General features: G+C 52.7%; 1 protein-coding gene across 9 annotated transcripts in view; it reads left to right on the top strand.

The window, feature by feature from the left end:
* RGS6 (regulator of G protein signaling 6) overlaps positions 1 to 14,506 on the top strand; it is a 570,853-nt gene extending 556,347 nt beyond the window's left edge. For 5 of the 9 annotated variants that reach the window (XM_056133560.1, XM_056133562.1, XM_056133561.1 and 2 more), the window contains exons 18-19: positions 5,112 to 5,178; positions 14,107 to 14,506. In XM_056133560.1, the coding sequence (XP_055989535.1) occupies positions 5,112 to 5,178; positions 14,107 to 14,273 (234 nt within the window). In that variant the 3' untranslated portion in view covers positions 14,274 to 14,506. The remainder of the gene's footprint in view (positions 1 to 5,111; positions 5,179 to 14,106) is intronic. The other 4 variants (XM_056133563.1, XM_056133564.1, XR_008795065.1 and 1 more) reach the window with 3 other exon arrangements.
* The last annotated feature ends 1,982 nt before the right edge of the window (positions 14,507 to 16,488 follow it).

The raw sequence follows: 16,488 nt of genomic DNA, 5'->3' as shown, positions 1-16,488 counted from the left end.
GTGGCCTTCTTTCAGTGCAATGGGTAAATAATAGCTCTCTCTCCCTATCCCTCTGCACTTTCAGTGCTTGCCCATTTGGTGTCTGAAACGCTGGCAAAGGTGACTTTGAACTATAGCAACTGGGCAGGCAGAGTCTGCCCCGGGATGTAGCCACAGCCCTCATCTCTCCCACCTTTTTGATACCATGGATGGATAGTCATACCCAGCCTCCAGAGCATTAAATCCGAGTCTGGAGGGATTATTCATCTGTAGATGATGAGTTGTATAGGAAAAGTAGTTCCTTCTGGGGAGCTGATGGGTCAAGAACAATTCAATAAAATTTAGGTTGAAAAGCACCAGTCCCACAGCTGTGGGATGATATTCCTAGCCTTGACAGGAAATCAAGAGAAAAGCTTCAGGGATGGAGGGGGATGTGTGACTTAATATAAGCGCACCAGGATGCAGTTGTTTTGTTTTTAAGAAGCGATTGTAGCAGTTGGAGACATAGTACAGCAGTTACGGCCTAGCATGCCGCCAGCCACATAGTTCTTTGAGCATTGCTGGGTGCCACCCAAGAGGCCTTAGAGTACCACTGGGTGTGGTGCCAAGTCCCCCACTATACCACAGGGTCTGAGCAGCACCACATCCTCAGTCCCCTGAATTGAACCACTAGCCCAGTCAGCCAAGAATTGCTGGGAGGAGCTTCTGATCCTCCCTGAGCACCACTTAAGAGGTCCCCCCTTGCCAATATAAAGCAATTTTAGGCTTAATCACAAAAGCAGAGTGGTCAGTTCCCCTGCTTTCTGTATTGCTTTGAAAAGCATCATCTTGGTTTTAAGCCCTTGTGTTGGATACAGAATTTTTTTTTCTTCTTTTGGGTCACACCCAGCGATGCTCAGGGGTTACTCCTGGTTCTGCACTTGGGAATTACTCCTGGTGGTGCTTGGGGGACCATATGGGATGCTGGGAATTGAATCCTGGTCAGTTGCATGCAAGGTAAATGCCCTACTCACTGTGCTATGGCTCCAGCCCCTGGATCCAGAATTTAAAAATAATTTTTTTTAACAAACTGAAGTACCCAAAGCAGAGTAACTGAGGTCTCTGTCACCATAGGAGCAGTGAGAGACAGGAGTAGAGGCAGATGCTCACCCCTCAGGAGCCCTGATAGCCATCTGGATGCAGAGATAGGTGGGTGTTTGTCTTCCACAGTGAATGGGCATTTCTGGATTGTTCCAGACAAAACTGAAACAAAGGAGAGGGCCTTTGTTCCAAACTAGACTAGATCTGGGAAGGGTCGCTGGCCTGAAGCCTATGGAATGGCAGCAACACCCCAGCAGTGGAATAGGTCACCCCTGGGAGCACAGGAGTCGCTGGAAACCCTCCAAAGTGAACAGCCAGAATGAACGAGCACAGAGAAGGTGCTGGATTCCAGCGTCTCAGCCCTGGGGAGCTTCAGAAACCCTGTTAGTTAATGACTCCTGCTGCATTTTATCCAGTGGCTTATTAACAGGGAGCGTGGGGTTGGGGTGGAGAATGGACTCTGCAGGGGGAACTTGCTGAGATGGGCAGAGAGGGGGTTTCAGATGCAGATTCCACTTGGCCTGGAGAGAGAAGAAGCCAAAGCACCAGACAGTCCAAGCCAGGGCCCTGGAAAGGAGCAGGGGTGCTGCCCACCAATTGCATTGCTCACTGCCTCCACTGAAGGGGTTCAGTTTTTGTTTTACGCCGCAGCTGGGGACTCTCTGCCCTGCATGCTCAAAGGGGGTCAATGCACCTAGGATGCACACAGAAGGCTGATTAGACGCAAGGGAGGAGTGAGGGGACATGTTCACAGGGCCAGGTTCTGCATTGGACAAAGCTAAGCCTGTCATCACTCCCCCACTACATAAAAATGGTGCTTGGGGAACAGGAAAGTGGAGAAAGCCTTTTACCCCATGATACTTGAAGGTTTCAGAAGAGAAAAGCTGGAACCAGGAAATACTCCGCTCTAACCAAGGGCAGGAGATGCCCCGGAAGACCCCGGCTGAGGACAAATTGCCCTTCTGGGGTCCCCCTCCTCTGGAGTCTGCCTGGAGGGTTCCTCTTCTTCCTCCCCAGCTCTGGGGGCGGGACGGGTGTGAGTGCCACTCTTGCCAGCTGTCCTGAGGGCCAGCACACAGCTCATGGCTCTCCCTTGCTCAGACTCGGCCAGAGCGGCTGGCGGAGCTTCTTGGGATTGTGTAATTATGGTGATTACAGCTTATGGGTTTTTTTCTTCCTCTCATCTTTCGCTTTCGCATTCTTTGAGGGCTCTCATTAAACATGGCAGTCCGGGTAAAGTCAGCAAAGTTTTAATAAGACATTCTTCAAGAAAGCCCAATCAGGAGGGTGGGGGGGTTGTGATCGTGTGCTCCCACAATCCATTGGTGATGATGTGCCCTGACATGAAACATAGGAAAGAGAGAGAGGGGGATGGGGACCTGGAGGCACCCATACTTTTGCTCAGGGCTGAAGAACTATTTAACAGCAGCCCTGTCCCAGCCTCTCCCTTCCTTCCTTCCTTCCTTCCTTCCTTCCTTCCTTCCTTCCTTCCTTCCTTCCTTCCTTCCCTCCCTCCTTCCTTCCCTCCTTCCTTCCTTCCTTCCTTCCTTCCACCCTACCTTCCCTCCCTCCTTGCTTCCTTCATTCCTTCCACCTTTCCTTCCCTCCATCCCTCCCTCCCTCCCTCCCTCTCCCTCCCTCTCCTTCCTTCCTTCCTTCCTTCCTTCCACCCTACCTTCCCTCCCTCCCTCCTTGCTTCCTTCATTCCTTCCACCTTTCCTTCCCTCCATCCCTCCCTCCCTCCCTCTCCCTCCCTCTCCTTCCTTCCTTCCTTCCTTCCTTCCTTCCACCCTACCTTCCCTCCCTCCCTCCTTGCTTCCTTCATTCCTTCCACCTTTCCTTCCCTCCGTCCCTCCGTCCCTCCCTCCCTCCCTCCCTCTTTGCTTCCTTCCATCTTTCCTTCCTTTCCTTCTTTCTTTCTTTCCTTTCTGTCTTTCTGTCATTTTCCTTCTTTCTCTCCTTCCTTCCTTTTGTCCTTCCTTCCTTTCTTCCTCCCTCGCTCCCTCCCTCCCTCCCTCTCTTCCTCCCTTCTTTTTTTGAACCCTATTAGCAGTGCTCAGGGCTCCCGACACTTTGCTCAGGGTTCACTCCTAGCAGTGCTTTCAGGACTATTATGTGATGCCAGGGATCAAATATGGGCAGACTGCATGCAAGGAAAATGCCTTAACCCACTGTACTGGCTCTCTGCCCTCCTCGGTCCCTGGCCTTCTATCATTTGCACCCAGAACCAGGTACCTCTGAACTCCCAAACCTACCAGGAAAAGACAAACCACCAAGCAGGGTGGGAGGGCCTGATTCCATGACCTGGCAGTTATTGCAGGGAAGCAGAGATGAGCTATCTAAAACCAGTACAACCTCCTCACCTGTTGGGGTCAGATGTTGAGGTCATGCTGGTGGGCTCACTGTCCTGGATGGTCCTGGAAGGTGTGGACCATCCCTCCTCCTACCACTGTAAGGCTGCAGGCAGCCTCCCTCGGGGATGGATATTGGCACAAAGCTGTCATTTCTCGGGGTGCTCAGCACTGTATTGTGGGCATCCATGTGAGGCTGGAGTTGCTTCTCCCAATTCCCACTTAGCAGGACAGCTCAGGCATTTCCATTTCTTCATCTGGAAAAGAGACAGAAGAGTAAATGACTAAAGGGCAAGGCAGGGGGATACATTGGCCTCTTCACATAGCATCGTTCAGCCATAATTCTTGGTAGTGCTGTGTTTATTATCAACATGTTCTTTGTAGCCACCATTTAGCTCTTATGACTATATTCAATTTCTCGTGCTACTCCACGAGGTAGGTATCAGTGTATTTATCTTGTACTTGATGGTGAGCGCACAGGTATCTCATACTTTAGCACACACATGAGATTGTTCCAAGACCAGCTCGAAGTAATAGACAGGAGCTGTTAGCTGTGGGGTTGGGGTAGTTGGGTGTGTGGGTGTGTGTGTGGGGTGGAACTTTGTTTCCAAGTTGATTCAGAGAGCTGATATCTCTGCTTTCCCTTGGACTGAAGGGACTGTGATCTGTGATGGCTGACCACATGGTCAGTTTCTCAAGGTTACCCCCGGAGGTGGTGCTCTCAGGGCATCCCAGAAGACTCTCGGAGCTGTGGCGGCCTGCAGCCTGTGGTGTGAGAAAGCATGACATATGCCGGGAAAATGTGGCATATGCTGTGGGGAGTGTGTGTGTGTGTGTGTGTGTGTGTGTGTGTGTGTGTGTGTGTGTGTGTGTGTCCCGCTGAGACGCAGGCTCCTAAGCTGCCTCCTGTCCCAGACACAGATCAGGGGCATGTCTCCCCTGCAAAAGACCACTCCCAAGTGGCTCTGTGCTCTCAGCAGTGCTCTCGGATGCAGAAACAGTCACCTCTCAGCCACCTGCCTGCCTCCAGCCACCCTCCACTGTCCGGCCCACGAGGCTGCTCGCTCCATCTGCCAGATAAACAAAGGCTTCTATTTTTTAACCACAGAGTACAAAGTTGGGTTGTTGGAGGAGTCAGAAGCAAGTAGCAGGGGAGGCTTTGAAATCCCTTCTAAACCAGCCCCCTGGGGTACACGCTGCCCGCTCCCCCCCATCCTGATGGCTGCTTATGGTCATGACAGAAACTGACACTGAGAGAAGCCATTTTCGCTGTCCCCAGTGGCTTTTCTCTTGGGGAGAAGTCAGGCTTTAGAGATGGACCTTCAGGTAAATGCTTCAAGTGTGCGGTATTGGTCAAAGATGTCAGGGGTCCTGTCTGAAGCCCCACAGCTGATTCTCCAGATGCCCTTGCGCCTTGCATGAGCCTGCTTCTGCCAGCGCCCACGGTGAAGACACACACACGTGTGCGCAGCTATCTGCTCACAGGTGTCTCTGATGCATGCTAAGCAACATGTCTGAGATCCGCGTGTCACACCGTAACCGATGCATGTGTCCCCCCACCCCTCTCCCCCAAGCATGGATCGCATGCCCGCTGCCGCCATGTACGTGTCTGGGCAGGGGCTCCCCTAAAGCCACAGGTCTTCATGGTTTCAGCTGCATAAGTTATTCTTCACTTCCCTTCCTAAAAACACAATTGCCTAGTGCTGCTGGCGCAGAGTCAGAATGGCCGCTGCATTTCACCCCCGAGGTGGCTTCCTTCCAGCAGTGGGTGAGTGATCGGCGTCCGCACTGTCTAACCTTCTTTGGGAGCCTTCTGCAGAGAAAGTGCTCCAAACTCTGGAGGAGATGATCTCTCTGTGCCCTGGCCTCATCTTTACAACCCTACCCCCACTCCTCTTCTCCTGCCCTCGTTCTGTGGCAGTTGCCCACATTTGGGGGTGTCCCCCATCTTCCTTCCCATTTTCTGTGCCCCGTAGTTTTTCCTTCCTAGGAAACAAGGAACTGAGGGATCCAGAACTGATGATGAGATGAGTCTCTTGTCCTGGAAGCAACGTGCCAATAATGTCTCCACGCTCCTGTCCCTCACTTCTCTAACCCCTAGTCAAACAAACAGACATACCCACTATTTTTTTTTTTTTTGCTTTTTGGGTCACATCTGGCGATGCACGGAGGCTACTCCTGGCTCTGCACTCAGGAATTACTCCTGGTGGTGCTCAGGAGACCATATGGGATGCTGGGAATCGAACCTGAGTCAGCCACGTGCAAGGCAAACGCCCTACCCACTGTGGTATTGCTCCAGCCCCATACCCACTATTTTTGAAGGCACTTTCCCACCAAGAGCGGCTGCCTAAGGCTTTCTCTCCCACTTTCAGCTTCTATGCTTCCATACCCCTTTTTCTGCACAGTAAGACCCATTGTTCCCAGAGCCTTGGTAATCTCACCTTTCCATGACCTTGACCATTAGGGGAGAAGAGGACTGAGCAGCCACCCTTCCTCTGTCTCTTGGGGCCACAAAGCAGAGCCACAAGCAGGAGCAGATCTGCAGGGAGGTTCCTTGTGAGCAATTCCACCCACACAAGTTTCTATCCTGATACCTCTTGAAAATGCAGCTTGAGCTGTCCCTGATGTCCCTGATGGCCTTTTATGGGTTAGAAATCTGCGTGATCCATGCCAGCCCAGTTGCCTTTCTGGGGATTTGGAGAGAGAAACCATACCCCCGACTGCCTCTCTCCTTCCTGGGGCCATCTTTGCATCATTGTGCGAATGGACATGGAATCCTGTGCTTTGGAGCAGTGGGGGGCACTCAGCATGCCGACTGCCTGGGCCGTTGACTTCACCCAGAGCGAGTCTGGGGTGAATGTGTTTACAGGAGATGCCGAGTATCCTCAAGAGGGTGGAGTGAGAGCCCTTGTGGGTCCTCGGGAGCATCACGCACTGCCACACAAGCAGTTCTCCCTCCTCATTCCTCCGCTAAACCGCGGTGTTCCTCCCTCTGCACCAACACTCAAGGTGACTTAAATTTCCTAGTTGGAGAAAAGTAGCATCAAGCTGTTGCCCATAGCAACACAGCCCCTGTTTCCTGTTTCCTTAGGTCTCTAGCCCTTTGCCCAGTTTGCAGTGTGCCAGAGCTGAGAAGCTCTTTGGAGGGGAAGAGGTAGAGGAGGAGGTGGAGGAGAACGAGGACGAGGACAAGGTGGAGAAGGAGGAGGAGGAAAAGCAGGCATTGTGTGGGCGACAAGAAGGTCTGCTACTCAGAGGTGCAGAGGAGCTGAATGCCCGAGGCGAGCACCAACTCCTTACAGACTAAGTGTAGGCGAGCACCAGGTTGGTTCTGCAGAGCTAGAGGAAAAAGGAGAGACCCAGAGCCCTTGTCTTCCCAGGAAGAGAGGCGGAAGGAGAAATGGCAAGTTACAACTCAGAAGGGAGGTAGGGTGCCTGGGCATTCTGCCACCCGCCCAGGTCACAGCAGTGAAGTCTTGTCACCCTCGACATGCTCGCTTCATTCCAGATTTGTCCCTGAGTAGCTGCAGAATCCAGGAGGAAGGTCTCTACTACACACCCGGACTCACAAAGGCTGGTTCCTGCAAGGAGCCTGGGAAGTGATGTGTGTACCGGCGGCAGGAGTCAGAGGTGCAAGGGGCTGCCCACCAGGGGCTCCAGCAGCCTGGCCAGGCCACACCCACTTAAACACATGGGTCTACTTGCAGAAAGGCTGCTCTGTCTGCCCCTCCTTAGAAAACTGAGCTTCCAGCTGCTTCTTTCCTTCCCATGGCCATCACCAGAGAGATCCCACAGGCGTCAGGACCAGAACACAGGGCAATAGGAACATGGTGGCCTCTTCTGGCCTGCCAGTAGCCACTGCTGTAAATTCATGGTTACCAAGCAGTGGGGTGAGCTGCAACCCCCCAGCTCAGCATGGTTGCCAAAGGTTTACTTCATCAGGCCTGCCAGCCAGAAGGTCACACCACCACAGTCCCTCTCCCACCAGGAGCCCCAGAGGGAAGAAGGGAAGCCCCATGGCAGAGCAGAAAGGCCTGTGGTGGTCTCAGATAAAATCCAGAGCTGAGGTTTCTTGCTCAGCAAGACGGAGGCACCACATGCCCTGTGGTTCAGGAAGGGAGCTATGTGCACTGGTGTGCATACAGTGCTCAGGTTGAAGTGGTTCTTAAGCGGTAGGATGGTGTGGGCATGAGTGCCAGCATTTTTGAATCACCCAGCTTGCTGGAATCAAGAGCTTCCCCATTCTGATGACAGAGTGGCTATATATCCTTTGTCCCCACTCCCAAGACCATTCCCACACAACCACCATCAATCAGGGACTAAGCAAGTGGAAGAGGAGATGGCAGGAGGATGAGATCTGGATGCACTCCAATTGGGCAGGAATAAAAAAAATCCAGAGAAATCCCCGGGCAGGCTCGTGGGAGACAGACAGGTGCTTCGCAGTGGGTTGGAGAAGAAGAGGCAGCTCATGTGTTCTAAAGGAACAGTTCGGAGGCGGGAGGGAAACACTGGTAGATGCCAACCAAGAGCCTGTTACTGGTTCATATATGAGGTCCCCTTTGCAATGACATTCTCAGGCAACTGCATTCAGAAGGGATGGCTGCCCAATGGATTCCCCAGCTACCTTGACACCACAAATCTGATGGTCTTACTGCCGTGTATGGTAGGCTGCTCCCTCACATTTGTTCTTTTATTTTGCTCATATTCCTTATTTTTAAAAATGAGTCTAAACACCCACGAATATATATTTTTTCAGTCAGTGAATTTTGTTATGAGTTTCATGTTCACCTCTCGATTTTTCCCCCAGTTGGGCGTTGTTTTATGTTTGTGGTATATCTTAGCTTTTTCCTAAAAGTCAAATAAACAGAATATTTAAAAACCCAAATAAAATGCCCTTCAGCTCCTGAGAGAGATCAGAAAGCTCAGCAAAGAGCCAGAAGTAGCACAGACCCTAGAAAGGCTCTTTCCTTAGGCCTTACTCCTGCACCTACACCCTACACTCCCAGCCTCACGGAAGAGTCTGAAGACCACCATGTCCCTCACTCTGCCTCCAGTGGCACTGACCTGGCTCTGCTTGTGGATGGGTCCCGGGCCACCCCTGGGGAGCCCATAACCTGATTTTCCCGTCCCCTCTGCTCACCTTGCTTCTTCACACAGTTGAGCAACAGGAGATAAGAGTCTGGATTTTCCTGCCACTATCCACCAGAGTTTCTGAGACCCCCCTAAGCTATAGCAAGCAAAAGGCATGCTCTCCAACTCTACACATCCTTCAAAAGTGAAATGCTAACCACCCTGTTTCTTATGCCCCTTCTGGAATAATTCTCTGCTTTGCTCAAGGGACCCGGGTGCAGGAACCTCCAGAGAAGTTCTCTGAGGGAGTGCGGTGGGCCCTTTGCTCTCCTTCCTGACACTCAGCTCCCTTCCTGACAGCTCCTCAGCAGGTGCCCCCAGACCTGGGACATTCATAGCCTCCTCCCTTCTGAACAGAAACCTGACCCACTCATAAGAGACCCTTCCCCTACACTCTTGAGAGGAGCTCACCTCCTAGACCTCCACTTCTTGTTGTCTAGGGTCACTTGGTGAGTCCTGTCTAGCAGAACATTGTTTTTGAATGAGGATGAAGGGGACCAGTTTGGATCCATGGAGTCTAGAAATAATGTTTCAGATCTGTTCTGCTTTCCCTTCCAGTTTCTTCAACAAAGGAAACTGGCTTCTCCTGTAATGGAAAGGAAAGCACTGAATTTAGCCTCAGAGCTCAAAGACGAATAAGGAGTTGCTAAGTGTCAGAGGAGAGAGGTGATAGCTGGAAAATTTCTTTTTTAAAATCATTTTCCCTTTTGCAGTGGAATGACATGGCAAATGAAGAGCTCTTGAAATGAGTAGTTGGGTGAATGTGACCAATGGGCATTCTAGTGTTGCCTAAACCCATTACCCAGAAAGCCTCTCATGCCCCTTTCCATTCAAGTTCATCCCCCCACCCCCACCCACCTCCCGCCCTCCCCAGGAACAACCATATCAACTACTAGATTGTGGCTATCTTAAATTTAGAAGACTTTGGGAGACTTGAGATCTGTAGCTTTGGTCTTGAGTCCTTTGAACAAATCTGCAAAAGAATTTCAGTCACAGCTCAGCTGTGTTTACTCCCTTAGCTTGGCAGAAGGTCCATCCCAACAAACCCCTAGTGCCTGCCCCCAATATGCCACCTAACCCCCCAGGGCTCCTTTCTGAGTCACAGCCCTGCTCACAGATAACGAATTTGGCAGCTGCCTCCCAGGTAAGTAAGTGGCAGCGGCTCTCGGTCCCCGGATGGTGCATGCTTTGTTGATGAACATCTGGACGTGCATTGCGCACGGCCCCAGCATGATGAGCAGCATGTTGAATTATTTTTTTTCCCTTCCAAGCACTCCACAAAAGGGAGCTGTTCCTTTTGTGTCTTTCCCTTTGGAAACAAAGGATTTGATGACCACCTTCTTCCAGGCACCAGGCCATCAATATGGCCACAGTGCCGAAATGATTAGGGCAGGGGGGAGCAGGGGTTGAGAATCGAATGTGTGAGTGTTTGTGACCCCAGCGCGGAGGCTGTGCTCCGTGAAATCGAAGGCTCCTGAATTCGATTGGATTAAACTTTGCCGGATGTCTCAGAGGTGACAAGCACTTTGTCTACATGTAAAGCTTTGGTGTCTCTGGAACGCACCTTCCAGAGCTCAGTTCTTCATCACTGTGGATTTTTTCACTGGGACAAAGGCTGCCTGCTAATAGTATTTTCAACCACCTGCAGCTGCTTCACTCAGCGACACCAAGGCCTCAGGCGGTGCTGGCTGCAGCTTCCTGGCACCAGTGTGATCCGTTCCCTACTGACCAGCTCTGAGGAATATCATGCACGCATTCAGAGCCAGCAAAAAAATAATAATAATAATAAAATCAAGCTCAGCTTCTTTGTAGCTTTGCAAAAGGCTAGGCAGAAACACAATTCCCACTCCATGCCCCAGCACTTTCTTCAGAACCACCCACACAGGGGCTAGGGATGGGGATGGAAATGGGGAGGGAAGAGCTCTAGAAGGTTCCAAAGGGGAGCCCCACTCTCTGGGGCACGTCGCCAGCAGGTGCCTGGCAGCTGAAACACTGGGGGAGCCTCTCTGAGCCCAGACAGCCTCTAGGATTTCACTTTGATCTCTGGAAACTAGGGAGCCTCAGCTCTTTAGAAGGGAGCCAACAGCTAAACCAGAGCTAGGGCAGGATTTCTTCCCCAAAGCTTGAGGCTAGACATCTTGCTGTTTCAGTAACTACCATACCTTCCTCTCCCAGGATTGCACATCATGATGAGAGAGGTTGAACTGCCTCCTGAGCCAACCTGGACCCTTCTTGATCTCCCCTGGCAGCAAGACTGATGCATGTGTGCACACAGATGCAGGGTGACGGTGGAGGGCAGTCAGGATTGCAGTGTTGGAGGCCAGGAGGGGGGAACATGACACAACCCCAGGGTATGCTCTAAAGGCTGGTCACCCACACTGGAAAGTCCAGGCGCAGAGAAGCAGCTGGAGTGGGGGTGTGCAGAGGGGGGCCCCCCCAGCATGGTCACTGGCCACAGGTCATTCTGAGCTGGAGGCTGAGCTCTAGGATTTCAGCAGGAAGTGATTAATTAGCACCTCCAAGCCCAGCCCATTCTATAGAACCAGGAGGGGGGCGGGGTGGCCTCAGGGCCAAATTCACATAAAACAAATAGACAAGCACCCCTTCCTCCAGAAATAGTCTCTCCAGCCTTGCTAAGCCCAGGGCCCCTCTCTAGCCCAAATGACCTCCCTAATGAGGATGAAGCTGTAATGAGGGTCTGGAGGCCTGGTAAACCTCACCTTCTTTGTCTCTGAGCTTTTAATGTACACAATGGTGACAGACTATTATTCAGACACTCTAGCACTCTCTCTTTTTCCACATCGATTTCTGCCCCCAGAGTCCCAGACACCATGTATGGAAAAGCCAGGATAGTGGGGTGCACTTGGGGCAGAGGGCAGAAGGAGGGCAGTGTCCAGATTGGTGATGTGGTCACTGCAACATGATGGAACGCTGCAAGGAAAGCAGCTTAGGTGCTTTACACGTTTGTCAGCAGGATGGATGTGGGTTTAAGGAAGGGAAGGTTATTAGGGCCCTCTGACCAGGAGGTTCCTGAATTCCCCCCACTACCATAGAGAGGGAAATGCGCACACGCACACACAGACACACACCATAGAGAGGGAAACGCGCACACACAGACACAGACATAGACACACACACACACACACACACACATACCAGCACACACCACATATTCTCACAAAATCACATGCACACACATACACACACAGACTGACACTCTGATAACACTCAACCACACTCAGGTATACACACACACACTTTCACACATACATTCATATATGTGTGTGTGTGTGTGTACACATCCTCTTACAGATCACACACTCTCATATGGACACATGCATTTATATGTACATACACATGCACACACACAATCATTTGCTATCTGTCAGGCTCAGTTACTCAGACACACACTCTAAAACATGCGCACACTTGCTCAGTCCCCCACTTTCACACACATCATCACACACTGTCACGCGCCTCTCTGCAGGCCCGCTTGGAGAAGGCGCGTTCCCAGGTGAATCTGCAGGATGACAAATGCCTGGCACACCGTGTGGAAAGGGCAGCAGGCGCGGTGGCGCTGAGCCTGCTGTGCTCCTGGGGCTGGGGGCAGCCTTGAAGGTCAGCCGTGGTGTCTGTGAGCTGTCACACTGGCTCTGCACAGAGGGACAGCCATCCTGCTCTTAGCGATTTGCAAAGGCTGCCACTGTTACCCTCTAGGATTAAAAAAGGAAGAAATCTGATTAAGAAATCCTTAGCCTTGTAGAAATGCAGCCGCTGCCGGCTACATTTGGTGCATTTGAAGATTCCGATAAGGTGGCTGATGGGAGATTTCCAGTGAACGTGTGTGTATCTGTGTGTTTTTAAGATAGGGGAGAAAAACTGAAAATTTTAGTCTTGTGAAAGATAGGCAGGGGCTTGGGGATGGTTAAGGAAAAAGACGAGATCCTCCAGAAGGTCCCGAGAGCAAGACCGGTTGGGGACAAGCTTCCATCCCTGCTTCGAAATTCTCTGTCAAGCTGGCTCATCCCTCCATGGAGAGGAAAGCCACGTGACTCCTCATCCTCCATGCAGCCAACCCACCGCCTGTGGTGTTTGTTTATTAGATACCCCATTTATCCATCAATGCATCAATCAGCAGGTTTATTGAGTACCCTACCAGGCTTCACAAACGGGATCAATTTTTTTTAATTACATCCAGCTTACACTCAGCCAAGCCCAGAGAACACGCTGCGCCTTCCTCCTGCCTCTCCCCCTCCCCCCTTTGGAAATGAACCTGAGCGATGGCTGGCCCCTCCAGTCCCAGGCCACCAAGCGCTCCGACACCTCACGTGTTGCCCCCGCTGGTGGCAATGGAATTGGTGACCCGCTGTCAATATCAGGATGGGCTTGGAGCGCATTCTCAGCCACAGAGATCAATGTGCTCAGGACCCACACGCTCTCCTCCAGGCCCCCGTCTGATGATGGATTTCTCAAGTGGAGGAGCAGCGAGTCGGTGCAGCCAAGTCGTGGGGGATGGGCAGGCAGGGGAGCCTCCCTCAATCTCCTCATCTGTCCTCTGGGTGCCCTGTCCCCCTCAAGGCTCCCAGGCTCAGGGACCATGAGCCTCAGGCACCAGCCTATGGTACTTTCTAAGAGTTGCTCCTAAGGTTGTAAATGAAAGACTGGTACATTTCCTCACATCCCAGCCTCTGGGTACTTCCAGTCGGAAACCAAAAACAGAGGAGGTGGCAGGTCCCCTGTACTGGATCCTGGGGGCAGCTGGTCACCTGCCATGGAGCCTCAGCACACGCCCTTGTGTTTTCACTAATCCCACCGCAGCATCAAGGGGACTCAAACTCCCCTGTCTCACCCAAGGAGAACCTGATCTTGATTTTTTTTTCCTTTGCTTCCTTTTTTCTTCTTTAATGTTGGCCCACACCTGGCATGGTGAAGGCTTATTCCTGGCTCTGCACTCAGGGATACTTCAGGGACTTTATGCAGTTCCAGGGATCGAACCTGGGTCAGCTTCATGCGAGGCAAGCACCCTACCCACTGTACTGGCTGCTCCAGGACTTGATCCTGCATTTCAACCTTTCTGGTCTTCACCTTATTTTGTTTAGCTCTAATTTGGCAGTGCGGGGGATCAAACCCCAAGCTCAGTTAGGCTAAGCCTGTGCTCTGCCAACTGAGCCACCTTCCCCTCTCCCTGAAGACCTGTTCAGTCATTTCTAAACCACCCATCTGCCTAGACCACCCTGATCTGACAACACACCAATCCACCCACTCCTTCTGCTCCTTTCTCAAGCACGGAGGCAGCCCACTGGCCTTCCCAGACCATCTGCCAGGCTATGGATAGCGAAATTCCCACTCCCCGACCGCAGCTCTCCTCCCCTGCCTGCCTCAGAGCCTTTCCCACACACGGCAGTTATGGTTCCCAAGCCCAGGTTCAGCGGGTCACGTAGCTAGGTCTCTGGGCCTTGCTGGCACGTACTGTCATTAATCCACCTGTCTGGCTCTCTGTCTCTGTCCCTCTGTGCCTGTGTCTCTGTGCGTGGACCTGTGTGCCTGTCTGTCCCCGTGTCTGCAGGGAAAGTCGCTGGCGGGCAAGCGCCTCACCGGCCTGATGCAGTCCTCCTGACGGTCCCCAGCGCAGGCCCCGGGCCCGAGGAGCAGGCGGGCAGGCGGCGGCGCTCCACGTCCTCGGATAGAGCTTCACTCCGGGGTGATCTGGTCACTGTGAAGGAGAAAGAGTGAGGGCGCCTCTGGGCAGAGGGGACACTCAGCGTGCAACAGGGGAGACCAGAAAGAAGGCGTCCACGAGGCCTGGGGGCGCTGTTTACAACCCCCTCTTCCTTGTACAGCTGTGCTCTGACACCCCGTCCTCTTGGCAGCCCTGGTCCCCACCTTATGTCGGGGGGAGAACAGGGAAGGGGATGCTCCTATGGTGACAGTCCCCGAGATTTGATTCTTCCTATCTTCACTCTTCCCACCACGACAGACCAACTGGTCCTGAGCCTGTCCAGTATTAAGCATCCCACCCCCCAAAAGGCACAGTTGCTCAGTGTGTCTTGACCACCTTCTGCCTGCACCTTCTGGACACCCTAGCAGCATCATCAGCCCCAAGCCAACTCCCCCAGGACACCATCACACGTTTCTTTCCATCTCCTTGGACGCCAGCTCTCAAGGAGTTTCCCACACACCTGGTGGCAGCCGTTGGGTCCCACGGTGTGTGTCAAGGGTCCCAGACCAGAGAAAGCATCGGCACAGGTGACATTGCTGACTGGTGAGCAGCCCTGGACCATCTCATTGCCATCTTTCCCAGATACTGCTGTCTGGGAATCCTTCCTGTTCCGGGCCCTTCACTCCTTGTCTGTCTGCTCATTTATGACTCAAGATAAACATGGCCATGAACTCAGGGGCACTGGAGGGTTGCCCTCCCTCCCCCAGCAGTCCCGGGTAGACGCAGGGAGGGTTCCTGGTGGTGGTGTCTGGGGTGGGGGTGGGGGGGCGGTCTCATTGGGCAAAGCCCACACTGTGGCATCCTGATGGGCAAGGCCAACACTCCATTGAGCCAGGCCCCCCGCCATCATGTCTGGTGCTGGAGCAGGTTGTTGTGGGGCTCCAACGCACCCTGACTAGACCCCAGCGAGTCTCTGGCAGCCAGCCAAGGCCCCCACACTGAACAATGCTGGTCATCAAGGGAAAGAAAGCAAACACCGAGCAAACCTGGCAAAAACCGGCAAAGGACTTGCATTGTATCCCCTTCGTGGCCCCTTCGTGCGCGTGTCAAAGCGGCTGTGAGGTCAGAGGTGGACAGAGGGCACCCAGCCAGGGGCTGCGTATATGTCGCAGGTGCTCCCCTAACAGCAGGTATTCCTCCACCTGGTTTGTTGTTGTCATGGTAAATCAATCCCAGGAGCCTTGGGACAAAGTGGTACTGGGGGACGTGGGTTTGAATTCAGACCCTGACAGCTTGGCCTACCTGCCTGGGATCTATTTTTGGCCACAGGTGATAAAGATCTCCCTTGGGAGCATATAAACAGAAAACATAGCAGCAAAAGAAAAAACAAACCGCGATCACTGGTATTTCTTTCCTCATGAAGGCAGATTAGCCAGCCGATGAGTGCGGGCTCAGAAGCATGTTTGGGGGAACCTGACTCCAGGGGGCGCCTCTGAGACTGCCTTTCCTCCTTCTGGAAGGCTCTGTGCCCCAAGGTACCAGCCTCCCTTCACCAACAGGGAAGCCTTAGAAGTTTTGATGAGAATCTGTACGCTGGTGGGCCAGGTTCACCATACCTCAGTTTCCCCCACTGGCAGTAGTTGTTGTCTCTGAGGTGCTATGGAGTTTTGAGGCATAACTGAGGTAAGAGTCCTCAAGAGTGTCTCCAAAGGTGACATTAGGGGCTCAGCTTCTCCTCAGTGGTTCCCACAGACTCATTACAAAGCCTGGCTCACTGTACGCACTTTATAACAGCTGGGTGTGGGGGGGTGGTGAGGGCATGAGAGAGTGAGGAGAGTGAGTGTGAGTGACTGAGTAGGAGAGAGTGAGTGGGAGAGTGAGAGTGAGTGAGTGAGTGGGTGGGTGAGTGAGTGGGAGAGTGAGAGTGAGGAGAGTGAGAGAGTAAGTAGGAGAATAAGAGTGAGAGTGGGTGAGGAGAGCATGAGGGGGTGAGAGAGTGAGTAAGTGAAGCGAGGCTCTCACCAGGTGAAGGGTCTTTGGGCTCTCCCTGCCCCCTCAGTGCCCTTGGTCACCTCTCCCCTTGCATTCATAGGCGCCTCCTGTCTTAGAACCTCCAGGCAGTCCAAGTCCATCTATATAACCCTCTCACAAGAAACTTTCCCCTGCCATGGTCCCCAGGCTGTGCCAACATGAAGGCACAAGGGCCCACAGACAGACTAAAGAAGACCCAAAGCACCTCTCTGCCTCAGTGATGCAGGCCCAGGGTTCGCCCACCTGCAGCCTTTCCCA

The sequence above is a fragment of the Sorex fumeus genome, unplaced genomic scaffold (assembly GCF_029834395.1).
Source record: "Sorex fumeus unplaced genomic scaffold, SorFum_2.1 ptg000098l, whole genome shotgun sequence".
NCBI classification, from domain to species: domain Eukaryota; kingdom Metazoa; phylum Chordata; class Mammalia; order Eulipotyphla; family Soricidae; genus Sorex; species Sorex fumeus.
Note: the sequence above shows the minus strand (reverse complement) of the source record. Positions and strands in the feature narration are given on the sequence as shown.